The 14,268-nt window shown below is 40.6% G+C and overlaps 1 protein-coding gene across 3 annotated transcripts in view; it reads right to left on the bottom strand.

The window, feature by feature from the left end:
- The window catches only part of IL27RA (interleukin 27 receptor subunit alpha), a 258,748-nt gene that overhangs the window by 127,116 nt on the left and 117,364 nt on the right, over positions 1-14,268 (bottom strand). For all 3 annotated transcript variants that reach the window (XM_053718171.1, XM_053718173.1, XM_053718172.1), the window contains exon 3: positions 5,855-5,972. In XM_053718171.1, the coding sequence (XP_053574146.1) occupies positions 5,855-5,972 (118 nt within the window). The remainder of the gene's footprint in view (positions 1-5,854; positions 5,973-14,268) is intronic.

Here is a 14,268-nt window from a genome sequence, read left to right as displayed (position 1 = left end):
CTTTTAATAAAGTTTTTAACTTTAGCTCTGTTGTCTTTGGAGTTCCTGGTGTTTGTTACTTCAGAAGACTTTTAGGCCTAGATTTGGAGTTTGGCGGTAAAAGGGCTGTTAACGCTCCGCGGGCTTTTTTCTGGCCGCACCATAAATTTAACTCTGGTATCGAGAGTTCAAACAAATGCTGCGTTAGGCTCCAAAAAAGGAGCGTAGAGCATTTTTACCGCAAATGCAACTCTCGATACCAGAGTTGCTTACGGATGCGGCCAGCCTCAAAAACGTGCTCGTGCACGATTCTCCCATAGAAAACAATGGGGCTGTTTGAGCTGAAAAAAAATCTAACACCTGCAAAAAAGCAGCGTTCAGCTCCTAACGCAGCCCCATTGTTTCCTATGGGGAAACACTTCCTACGTCTGCACCTAACACTCTAACATGTACCCCGAGTCTAAACACCCCTAACCTTACACTTATTAACCCCTAATCTGCCGCCCCCGCTATCGCTGTTCCGATCAGCCAATAGAATGCGAGCTCAATCTGATTGGCTGATTGGATCAGCCAATCGGATTGAACTTGATTCTGATTGGCTGATTCCATCAGCCAATCAGAAAATTCCTACCTTAATTCCGATTGGCTGATAGAATCCTATCAGCCAATCGGAATTCGAGGGACGCCATCTTGGATGACGTCCCTTAAAGGAACCGTCATTAGTCGGGAGACAACGGAAGAAGAGGATGGATCCGCGTCGCCTGCTTCAAGATGGACCCGCTCCGCACCGGATGGAAGAAGATCGAAGATGCCGCTTGGAGAAGATGTTTGCCGGTCCGGATGTCCTCTTCTTGCCGGATAGGAGGAAGACTTTGGAGCCTCTTCTGGACCTCTTCAGCACCGGATGATGGATCGCCAACCCCCGCTTGGGTTGGATGAAGATGTTGGAGCCAGGACGGATCGGTGATACCTGGATGGTGAAGACAAGGTAGGAAGATCTTCAGGGGCTTAGTGTTAGGTTTATTTAAGGGGGGTTTGGGTTAGATTAGGGGTATGTGGGTGGTGGGTTGTAATGTTGGGGGGGGGTATTGTATTTATTCTTTTACAGGCAAAAGAGCTGAAATTCTTGGGGCATGCCCCGCAAAAGGCCCTGTTCAGGGCTGGTAAGGTAAAAGAGCTTGTAACTTTTTTAATTTAGAATAGGGTAGGGAATTTTTTATTTTGGGGGGCTTTGTTATTTTATTAGGGGGCTTAGAGTAGGTGTAATTAGTTTAAAATTGTTGTAATATTTTTCTTATGTTTGTAAATATTTTTTTATTTTTTGTAACTTAGTTCTTTTTTATTTTTTGTACTTTAGCTAGTTTATTTAATTGTATTTATTTGTAGGAATTGTGTTTAATTAATTTATTGATAGTGTAGTGTTAGGTTAATTGTAGGTAATTGTAGGTAGTTTATTTAATTATTTTATTGATAGGGTAGTGTTAGGTTTAATTATATCTTAGGTTAGGATTTATTTTACAGGTAAATTTGTTATTATTTTAACTAGGTAACTATTAAATAGTTCTTAACTATTTAATAGCTATTGTACCTAGTTAAAATAAATACCAAGTTGCCTGTAAAATAAATATTAATCCTAAAATAGCTATAATATAATTATAATTTATATTGTAGCTATATTAGGATTTATTTTACAGGTAAGTATTTAGCTTTAAATAGGAATCATTTATTTAATAAGAGTTAATTTATTTCGTTAGATGTAAATTATATTTAAGTTAGGGGGGTGTTAGTGTTAGGGTTAGACTTAGCTTTAGGGGTTAATCAATTTATTAGAATAGCGGTGAGCTCCGGTCGTCAGATTAGGGGTTAATAATTGAAGTTAGGTGTCGGCGATGTTAGGGAGGGCAGATTAGGGGGTTAATACTATTTATGATAGGGTTAGTGAGGCGGGTTAGGGGTTAATAACTTTATTATAGTAGCGCTCAGGTCCGCTCGGCAGATTAGGGGTTAATAAGTGTAGGCAGGTGTCGGCGACGTTGAGGGGGGCAGATTAGGGGTTAATAAATATAATATAGGGGTCGGCGGTGTTAGGGGTAGCAGATTAGGGGTACATAGGGATAACGTAGGTGGCGGCGCTTTGCGGTCGGAAGATTAGGGGTTAATTATTTTAAGTAGCTGGCGGCGACGTTGTGGGGGGCAGGTTAGGGGTTAATAAATGTAATACAGGGGTCGGCGGGGTTAGGGGCAGCAGATTAGGGGTACATAAGTATAACGTAGGTGGCGGTCGGCAGATTAGGGGTTAAAAATTTTAATCGAGTGGCGGCGATGTGGGGGGAGCTCGGTTTAGGGGTACATAGGTAGTTTATGGGTGTTAGTGTACTTTAGGGTACAGTAGTTAAGAGCTTTATGAACCGGCGTTAGCTAGAAAGCTCTTAACTCCTGCTATTTTCAGGCGGCTGGAGTTTTGTCGTTAGAGCTCTAACGCTCACTTCAGAAACGACTCTAAATACCAGCGTTAGAAAGATCCCATTGAAAAGATAGAATACGCAATTGACGTAAGGGGATCTGCGGTATGGAAAAGTCGCGGCTGAAAAGTGAGCGTTAGACCCTTTAATCACTGACTCCAAATACCAGCGGGCGGCCAAAACCAGCGTTAGGAGCCTCTAACGCTGGTTTTGACGGCTACCGCCGAACTCCAAATCTAGGCCTTAGTTTTTTGGATGCTGGACTTTTTGGGTGATCTTTATGGACCTATATATGTCCACATTCATTTGGTTATATTTCATATTCATAATTTAATATTGTGTTTATATTATTTAATTTACTATATATACTGTATATATTTACACCCAATGTTTGGTTCTATTTACCATTGTATTACATTTCCAGGTGTATTACACATGCGCAAGATAATAGTTATTTAAAATCATCTTGGAATATTCACAAACATATCAAAAAGGCCACTTTTGTAGCAACATTTTTTGGTTGTTGTATTTGATGTGTCTATTTTGTTGTGGATATTAAGTCGAATTTGTCGTCAGGGGATTGTGATTGCTGAAGTAAATGCTGCCCACACCTTGTATGGGTGAAATTTCTGTTATCCAATCATTTTCTAACACGAACATGCTGTTATTGGATTGTGATCACTCTGATTTATATGCAAGGATTAGTGCATTAATACAGTGCTCACATATAAGAGCATTTTCTTTTTTTGAACTTAACAAGAGTCTGTACGTTCCGACTACGGTTCTGGTTGCTTATACTGGTCAGTAAACGTGCACAAAACAAAGAATACAAAATAAGAAGTTAATAGGTTAATAGGTTTTCATACTTGATCAACCAGAAGGTCACCCATAGGTTGCTTTACTTCAGGGGCAGAACTACCATTGGTGCAGCAGGGGCAGTGGCACCATAGCGCATGAGCTGGGGGGTCCATAGCAGACAGTCTCTTATTTATCTGTGTGAATATACTTATCTGCATTATACAGTGCAGTGCAGTGTGTTCACTATTAGTGTATAGATATTCCATCATACAGCACAACATATTAATTAGAGTAAACATACTCATCACATTATATAGAGCAGTGTACTCATCAGGGTATAGTGTGTTCACTGCTAAACTATAAATATTCTGGATCATTATAGAGTACAGCATGCTCATTAGCAATTTATAATATCTATCTATCTATCTCTATATATAGTTGTGCTCATAAGTTTACATACCCTGGCAGAATTGATGATTTCTTGGCCATTTTTCAGAGAATATGAATGATAACACAAAAACTTTTATTTCACTAATGGTTAGTGTTTGGCTGAAGCCATTTATTATCAATCAACCGTGTTTACTCTTTTTAAATCATAATGACAACAGAAACTACCCAAATGACCCTGATCAAAAGTTTACATACCCTGGTGATTTTGGCCTGATAACATGCACACAAGTTGACACAAAGGGGTTTGAATTGCTATTAAAGGTAACCATCCTCACCTGTGATCTGTTTGTTTCTAATTAGTGTGTGTGTATAAAAGGGCAAAGAGTTTCTGGACTTCTGACAGACCCTTGCATCCTTCATCCAGTGCTGCACTGACGTTTCCGGCTTCTGTATATATGTATATGTATATACATATATATATGACGTATGTAGGGCTGCCACTAGAAATGTCCGGGGCCCTGACTGAGCCAGTGGTCAGGAACACCCCCCTCCCCCTCGCCGCTTATATTTTGGCCAAAAAATATGAAGCCTGCCACCACGTCACGTGTTTCATATAACAAAATTAACTGAAAGGAGCAATCTCAAATACATTTCATACTCTGCAGCATGCATAACAAGTCATTGGTAAATGGTCACATATCGATGGAAAATCAGCACACAAAATCAATTAAAGAGACATAGAACCCCATAAACAATATTCTAATTACTTCTGTTCACGTGTGCTTCACTCTCTTGGTATCCTTTGTTGTAAGATGATGTGGCAGAAGACCATTGACTTCTGGGAATTGTAGTTTTAGCGTGTCTTCCTGTGCACATGGCAGAAGGTGACAGACACAAATTTCAGGGAGGTACATTTTAACCCACTGGCTGCCAGAGCTTGTTAAAGCTGTTTTTGACATTATATTTATCTGTGTTATCAGTTCTAAGGCAGCTATTGTGCAATGGTGACAAAATTACAGGCTACTATTTTATATATAATATATATATTATACATATATATATTATACATATATGATATATATATGATATATATACATTATACATATATGATATATATACATTATACATATATGATATATATACATTATACATATATGATATATATACATTATACATATATGATATATATACATTATACATATATGATATATATACATTATACATATATGATATATATACATTATACATATATGATATATATACATTATACATATATGATATATATACATTATACATATATGATATATATACATTATACATATATGATATATATACATTATACATATATGATATATATACATTATACATATATGATATATATATGATATATATATGTGTGTATATATATATATATATATATATATATATATATGTGTTGAAGGGAAAACCAGGGGCGTGGCTGGGCTGGAGGGGGCATGGCTAGACTGGAGGGGGTGGGGCTGGGCGGTCTATACAAATTTCCAGGGCCGGTCTGATTTCCCAGTCCGGCCCTGAGGCTGAGGCTGTGTCAACTTTCAAGTGCGTGTGCCGGACTCTCACCCAGTCGCACCCCCTAAACAATCAAAATACATTCCTGCCTGTGTCCTGTCATGGTCACAGCCAAAGAGTCTGTTGCAGTGAGCAGAGCTTCATTATGATCAGGCCGCGGGTGGGCTTGGCTTGTGGGTCTGACATCATGGGCCAAACCGGGCCGGGTCGAAAACCCCCCATAACTACCCCCTCATTTAAAAAAAAAAAGTTTAACTATTAAAAACAGACTTCAGTATTTTTTAACAGCATCTATGATGAAATTTTTTTTTAAAAATTATAACATTACTTTCCATGTCAGTGGGCCCGGTCGGGCCACTCATCCCAGACGGGCCACTGACTGTAGTCACCCCTGTTAACCCCTGATGGCGGCCCTGGACATATGTATATTATTTCTATGGCTTATTTCTATGGCTAAGTAACCTTTGGGTAGACTTAAAAAGATTTTTTGCACCGGGACCCCTTTGTTAAGTAGGTCTGACACTGCTTAATTTGTGTAATAAAAATATTGTTCAGACAATAGTGACTTATGTTTGTCACACTCACAAACCCAGAGTGAATAGGTCTATCTATGTGTATCACACTCGGAATGTCAAAAATGTATTGTTGTGCGTGTTATACACAAGTACAGTACTCACAAGTTTAGACGTTGCAGTTGCACAATTGGTTGTGTATTTGTGTTCCCCTTCCAGGTACAATTCAAACCTTTGTCTTGATTTAATTGTATACAATAGAATTCACACTCCTCAGCATCACCTGTAGCAGAAAAACAAGTAGATTAAATGACCACTATATACAGTAGAATTGCATTATAACCAAGTGCATAATAAAGAGACAATCAAATAACACTTACTCTGAATTTCACAAAAGCAGTAGATTTTTTTCTGGCAAATTTGTTTTTTCTCCCATTTGCCAGCCCCCTATGTCATGTGACAGACATCAGCCAATCACAGACTAGTATACGTACACCCTGTAAGTTTGTGCTCTTGCTCAGTAGGAGATGGTGCCTCAAAAAATGTGCATATAAAAAGATTGTACAAAACTTGATAATGAAAGTAAATTCTAAAAATTCTTAAAATTGTGTGCTCTTTCTGAATCATGGAAATTTAAAGGGACAGTCTACACCAGATTTTTTATAGAAAAAAAATGAGTGTATAATGTCCCTTTAAAAGGGACATTGACCATTGCTTTGCCTGACAACTCTGCTGCCTCATCCTTAAAGGGACAGTCTACACCTGAATTGTTAATGTTTAAAAAGATAGATAATTCCTTTATTACCCATTCCCCAGTTTTGCATAACCAACACAGTTATATTAATACACTTTTTACCTCTGTGATTACCTTGTATCTAAGACCCTACAGACTGTCCCCTTATTTCAGTTCTTTTGACAGACTTGCATTGTAGCCAATCAGTGCTGACTCCTAGGTAACTCCATGGGCATGAGCACAAGGTTATCTTTATGGCACACATGAACTAATGCCCTCTAATTTTAAAATAAAAATGTCAAAATTCATTCAGATAAGAGGCGGCCTTTAAGGGCTAAGAAATTTGCATATGATCCTCCTAGGATTAGCTTTCAGCTAAGAATACCAAGAGAACAAAGAAAAATTGATGATAAAAGAAAATTGGAAAGTTGTTTAAAATCACATGCCCTATCTGAATCCTGAAAGTTTATTTTTGACTAGACTGTCCGTAACTAGGAATCCCAGGGCCCCGGTGCAAGAATCCAACAAGGACCCCCCATTTTTTAAAAATTTTTTAAAAAAACATTTTTTGTTTAAAGGGACAGTAAAGTCATAATTAGACATTCATGATTTAGGCAGACCAAAACATTTTAAATAACTTTCCAATTCACTTCTATTATTTAATTTGCTTCCTTCTCTTGTTATCCTTTACTGAAAGGTTTATCTAGGTAAGCTCAGGAGCAGCAAATAACCTAGGTTCTAGCTGCTGATTGGTGGCTGCATATATATACTGTATATACCGATTGTCATTAACAGTGTTGATTAAGTGCAAAAACAGAATTTATGCTTACCTGATAAATTACTTTCTCTTGCAGTGTATCCAGTCCACGGATTCATCCTTTACTTGTGGGATATTCTCATTCCCTACAGGAAGTGGCAAAGAGAGCACACAGCAGAGCTGTCCATATAGCTCCCCCTCTAGCTCCACCCCCCAGTCATTCGACCAAAGGTTAGGAAGAAAAAGGAGAAACCATAGGGTGCAGTGGTGACTGTAGTTTCAACAAAAATTTTTTTACCTGACTTAATTGCCAGGGCGGGCCATGGACTGGATACACCGCAAGAGAAAGTAATTTATCAGGTAAGCATAAATTCTGTTTTCTCTTCCAAGTTGTATCCAGTCCACGGATTCATCCTTTACTTGTGGGATACCAATACCAAAGCTTTAGGACACGGATGAAGGGAGGGAACAAGACAGGTACCTTAAACGGAAGGCACCACTGCTTGCCAAACCTTTCTCCCAAAAATAGCCTCCGAAGAAGCAAAAGTATCGAATTTGTAAAATTTGGCAAAAGTATGCAGTGAAGACCAAGTCGCTGCCTTACAAATCTGTTCAACAGAAGCCTCATTCTTGAAAGCCCATGTGGAAGCCACTGCTCTGGTAGAATGAGCAGTAATTCTTTCAGGAGGCTGCTGGCCAGCAGTCTCATAGGCCAAACGGATGATGCTTTTCAGCCAAGAGGAAAGAGAGGTAGCAGTCGCTTTCTGACCTCTCCTCTTACCAGAATAGATAATAAACAAGGAAGATGTTTGTCTGAAATCCTTAGTTGCTTGCAAATAGAACTTTAGATTGTGCAACAGATGTTCCTTCTTCGAAGAAGGATTGGGACACAGAGAAGGAACAACAATTTCCTGGTTAATATTCTTGTTAGAAACCACTTTAGGAAGAAAACCAGGTTTAGTACGCAAAACTACCTTATCTGCATGGAACACCAGGTAAGGTGAATCACACTGTAAAGCAGATAATTCTGAGACTCTTCGAGCCGAAGAGATAGCTACCAAAAACAAAACTTTCCAAGATAACAACTTAATATCTATGGAATGTAAAGGTTCAAACGGAACCCCTTGAAGAACTGAAAGAACTAGATTTAGACTCCATGGCGGAGCCACAGGTTTATAGACAGGCTTGATTCTGACTAAAGCCTGTGCAAACGCTTGAACGTCTGGTACCTCTGCCAGACGCTTGTGTAAAAGGATAGACAGAGCAGATATCTGTGCCTTTAAAGAACTAGCCGACAAACCTTTCTCCAATCCGTCTTGAAGAAAGGACAATATCCTGGGAATCCTAATCTTACTCCATGAGTAACCCTTGGATTCACACCAACAAAGATATTTTCACCATATCTTATGGTAGATTTTCCTGGTGACAGGCTTTCTAGCCTGAATCAGAGTATCTATAACTGACTCAGAGAAACCACGCTTTGATAGAATTAAGCGTTCAATCTCCAAGCAGTCAGACGTAGAGAAACTAAATTTGGATGCTTGAACGGACCCTGTATTAGAAGGTCCTGCCTCATTGGCAGTGTCCATGGTGGGACAGATGACATGTCCACTAGGTCTGCATACCAAGTCCTGCGTGGCCACGCAGGCGCTATCAAAATCATCGAAGCCTTCTCCTGCTTGATTCTGGCGATCAGACGAGGGAGAAGAGGAAACGGTGGGAAAACATAAGCCAGATTGAAGGATCAAGGCGCTGCTAGAGCATCTATCAATGCCGCCTTGGGGTCCCGGAACCTGGATCCGTAGAGAGGAAGCTTGGTGTTCTGATGGGACGCCATCAGATCCAACTCTGGAGTGCCCCATAGCTGAGTCAGCTGGGCAAATACCTCCGGGTGGAGTTCCCACTCCCCCGGGTGAAAAGTCTGACGACTTAGAAAATCCGCCTCCCAGTTGTCTACTCCTGGGATGTGAATTGCTGAGAGATGGCAGGAGTGGTCCTCCGCCCGCCTGATTATTTTGGTTACTTCCTTCATCGCTAGGGAACTCTTTGTTCCCCCCTGATGATTGATGTAAGCTACAGTCGTGATGTTGTCCGACTGAAATCTGATGAATTTGGCTGCAGCTAGTTGAGGCCATGCCTGAAGCGCGTTGAATATCGCCCTCAGTTCCAGAATGTTTATCGGGAGAAGAGATTCTTCCCGAGACCATAAGCCTTGAGCTTTCAGGGAGTCCCAGACCACACCCCAGCCTAACAGACTGGCGTCGGTCGTTACAATGATCCACTCTGGTCTGCGGAAACATATTCCCTGAGACAGGTGATCCTGAGACAACCACCAGAGAAGAGAAACTCTGGTTTCCTGGTCCAACTGTATTTGCGGAGACAAATCTGCATAATCCCCATTCCACTGATTGAGCATGCATAGTTGCAGTGGTCTGAGATGTATCCGAGCGAAAGGGACTATGTCCATTGCCGCTCCCATTAATCCGATTGCTTCCATGCACTGAGCTACAGATGGCCGAGGAATGGAATGAAGAACTCGGCAAGTAGTTAAAAGTTTCAACTTTCTGACCTCCGTCAGAAATATTATAATTTCTACTGAATCTATTAGTGTTCCTAGGAAGGGAACCCTTGTGAGTGGGGACAGAGAACTCTTTTTGATGTTCACCTTCCACCCGTGAGACCTCAGAAAGGCCAATACAATCTCCGTGTGAGCCTTGGCTCTGTGAAAAGACGGCGCCTGAATTAAGATGTCATCAAAATAAGGCGCCACTGCTATGCCCCGCGGTCTTAGAACCGCCAGAAGGGACCCTAGCACCTTTGTGAAAATTCTGGGAGAAGTGGCTAAACCGAATGGAAGAGCCACAAACTGGTAATGCTTGTCTAGGAAAGCGAACCTGAGGAACTGATGATGATCTTTGTGGATAGGGATATGCAGGTACGCATCCTTAAGATCCACGGTAGTCATATATTGACCTTCCTGGATCATAGGTAAGATTGTCCGAATGGTCTCCATCTTGAATGATGGGACTCTGAGGAATCTGTTTAGAATTTTTAGATCCAGGATTGGTCTGAAAGTTCCTTCTTTTTTGGGAACCACAAACAGGCTTGAGTAAAAACCCAGACCTTGTTCTGCAATTGGAACTGGGTATATCACTCCCATCGTATGTAGATCTTCTACACAGCGTAAGAACGCCTCTTTCTTTGTCTGGTCTGTAGACAGACGAGAAATGTGGAACCTTCCCCTTGGAGGGGAGTCCTTGAATTCTAGAAGATATCCCTGGGTAACAATATCTAATGCCCAGGGATCGTGAACATCTCTTGCCCAGACCTGAGCGAAGAGAGAGAGTCTGCCCCCTATTAGATCCGGTCCCGGATCGGGGGCTACCCTTTCATGCTGTCTTGGTAGCAGCTGCAGGCTTTTTGGCCTATTTACCCTTGTTCCAGCCCTGGTAAGGCTTCCAGGTTGCCTTGGGCTGTGAAGCGTTACCCTCTTGCTTTGCAGCTGTAGAGGCTGAAGCAGGACCGCTCCTGACGTTACGAAAGAAACGAAAATTAGCTTTGTTTTTAGCCTTAAAGGGCTTGTCCTGAGGGAGAGCATGGCCCTTTCCCCCGGTGATTTCTGTAATAATCTCTTTCAATTCTGGCCCGAAAAGGGTCTTTCCTTTGAAAGGGATATTTAATAATTTGGATTTTGACGACACATCGGCCGACCATGACTTGAGCCAAAGTGCTCTGCGTGCCATAATGGCGAAACCTGAATTTTTTGCAGCTAACTTAGCTAATTGCAAAGCGGCATCTGTGATAAAATAATTAGCCAGCTTTAGAGCCTTAATTCTATCCATAATTTCGTCATATGAGGTCTCCATCTGGAGAGACTCCTCCAGCGCCTCAAACCAGAAAGCCGCTGCAGTAGTTACAGGAATAATGCAGGCAATAAGTTGGAGAAGGAAACCTTGTTGAACAAAAATTTTCTTAAGTAAACATTCTAACTTTTTATCCATAGGATCTTTAAAAGCACAACTGTCTTCAATTGTTAGGGTTGTGCGCTTAGCAAGTTAAGAAAACATAATTTATGTAAGAACTTACCTGATAAATTCATTTCTTTCATATTAGCAAGAGTCCATGAGCTAGTGACGTATGGGATATACATTCCTACCAGGAGGGGCAAAGTTTCCCAAACCTCAAAATGCCTATAAATACACCCCTCACCACACCCACAATTCAGTTTAACGAATAGCCAAGAAGTGGGGTGATAAAAAAGTGCGAAAGCATATAAAATAAGGAATTGGAATAATTGTGCTTTATACAAAATCATAACCACCACAAAAAAAGGGCGGGCCTCATGGACTCTTGCTAATATGAAAGAAATGAATTTATCAGGTAAGTTCTTACATAAATTATGTTTTCTTTCATGTAATTAGCAAGAGTCCATGAGCTAGTGACGTATGGGATAATGATTACCCAAGATGTGGATCTTTCCACACAAGAGTCACTAGAGAGGGAGGGATAAAATAAAGACAGCCAATTCCTGCTGAAAATAATCCACACCCAAAATAAAGTTTAACGAAAAACATAAGCAGAAGATTCAAACTGAAACCGCTGCCTGAAGTACTTTTCTACCAAAAACTGCTTCAGAAGAAGAAAATACATCAAAATGGTAGAATTTAGTAAAAGTATGCAAAGAGGACCAAGTTGCTGCTTTGCAAATCTGATCAACCGAAGCTTCATTCCTAAATGCCCAGGAAGTAGAAACTGACCTAGTAGAATGAGCTGTAATTCTCTGAGGCGGAGTTTTACCCGACTCAACATAGGCAAGAAGAATTAAAGATTTCAACCAAGATGCCAAAGAAATGGCAGAAGCTTTCTGGCCTTTTCTAGAACCGGAAAAGATAACAAATAGACTAGAAGTCTTTCTGAAAGATTTAGTAGCTTCAACATAATATTTCAAAGCTCTAACAACATCCAAAGAATGCAACGATTTCTCCTTAGAATTCTTAGGATTAGGACATAATGAAGGAACCACAATTTCTCTACTAATGTTGTTGGAATTCACAACTTTAGGTAAAAATTCAAAAGAAGTTCGCAACACCGCCTTATCCTGATGAAAAATCAGAAAAGGAGACTCACAAGAAAGAGCAGATAATTCAGAAACTCTTCTGGCAGAAGAGATGGCCAAAAGGAACAAAACTTTCCAAGAAAGTAATTTAATGTCCAATGAATGCATAGGTTCAAACGGAGGAGCTTGAAGAGCCCCCAGAACCAAATTCAAACTCCAAGGAGGAGAAATTGACTTAATGACAGGTTTTATACGAACCAAAGCTTGTACAAAACAATGAATATCAGGAAGAATAGCAATCTTTCTGTGAAAAAGAACAGAAAGAGCAGAGATTTGTCCTTTCAAGGAACTTGCGGACAAACCTTTATCTAAACCATCCTGAAGAAACTGTAAAATTCTCGGAATTCTAAAAGAATGCCAAGAAAAATGATGAGAAATACACCAAGAAATATAAGTCTTCCAGACTCTATAATATATCTCTCTAGATACAGATTTACGAGCCTGTAACATAGTATTAATCGCAGCGTCAGAGAAACCTCTTTGACGAAGAATCAAGCGTTCAATCTCCATACCTTTAAATTTAAGGATTTCAGATCCTGATGGAAAAAAGGACCTTGTGACAGAAGGTCTGGTCTTAACGGAAGAGTCCACGGTTGGCAAGAGGCCATCCGGACAAGATCCGCATACCAAAACCTGTGAGGCCATGCCGGAGCTACCAGCAGAACAAACGAGCATTCCTTCAGAATCTTGGAGATTACTCTTGGAAGAAGAACTAGAGGCGGAAAGATATAGGCAGGATGATACTTCCAAGGAAGTGATAATGCATCCACTGCCTCCGCCTGAGGATCCCGGGATCTGGACAGATACCTGGGAAGTTTCTTGTTTAGATGGGACGCCATCAAATCTATTTCTGGAAGTTCCCACATTTGAACGATCTGAAGAAACACCTCTGGGTGAAGAGACCATTCGCCCAGATGCAACGTTTGGCGACTGAGATAATCCGCTTCCCAATTGTCTACACCTGGGATATGAACCGCAGAGATTAGACAGGAGCTGGATTCCGCCCAAACCAAAATTCGAGATACTTCTTTCATAGCCAGAGGACTGTGAGTTCCTCCTTGATGATTGATGTATGCCACAGTTGTGACATTGTCTGTCTGAAAACAAATGAACGATTCTCTCTTCAGAAGAGGCCAAAACTGAAGAGCTCTGAAAATTGCACGGAGTTCCAAAATATTGATCGGTAATCTCACCTCCTGAGATTCCCAAACTCCTTGTGCCGTCAGAGATCCCCACACAGCTCCCCAACCTGTGAGACTTGCATCTGTTGAAATTACAGTCCAGGTCGGAAGCACAAAAGAAGCCCCCTGAATTAAACGATGGTGATCTGTCCACCACGTTAGAGAGTGTCGAACAATCGGTTTTAAAGATATTAATTGAGATATCTTTGTGTAATCCTTGCACCATTGATTCAGCATACAAAGCTGAAGAGGTCGCATGTGAAAACGAGCAAAGGGGATCGCGTCCGATGCAGCAGTCATAAGACCTAGAATTTCCATGCATAAGGCTACCGAAGGGAATGATTGTGACTGAAGGTTTCGACAAGCTGCCATCAGTTTTAGACGCCTCTTGTCTGTTAAAGACAGAGTCATGGACACTGAATCTATTTGGAAACCCAGAAAGGTTACCCTTGTCTGAGGAATCAATGAACTTTTTGGTAAATTGATCCTCCAACCATGATCTTGAAGAAACAACACAAGTCGATTTGTATGAAATTCTGCTAAATGTAAAGACTGAGCAAGTACCAAGATATCGTCCAAATAAGGAAATACCACAATGTTCTCTGATTACAGACAGAAGGGCACCGAGAACCTTTGTAAAAATTCTTGGAGCTGTAGCAAGGCCAAACGGCAGAGCCACAAACTGGTAATGCTTGTCCAGAAAAGAGAATCTCAGGAACCGATAATGATCCGGATGAATCGGAATATGCAGATATGCATCCTGTAAATCTATTGTGGACATATAATTCCCTT

This window comes from Bombina bombina, chromosome 6 (genome assembly GCF_027579735.1).
Source record: "Bombina bombina isolate aBomBom1 chromosome 6, aBomBom1.pri, whole genome shotgun sequence".
In the NCBI taxonomy this organism is placed as follows: Eukaryota; Metazoa; Chordata; class Amphibia; order Anura; family Bombinatoridae; genus Bombina; species Bombina bombina.
The sequence above is the reverse complement of the archived record's forward strand: the minus strand, read 5'-3'. Positions and strand labels throughout refer to the sequence as shown.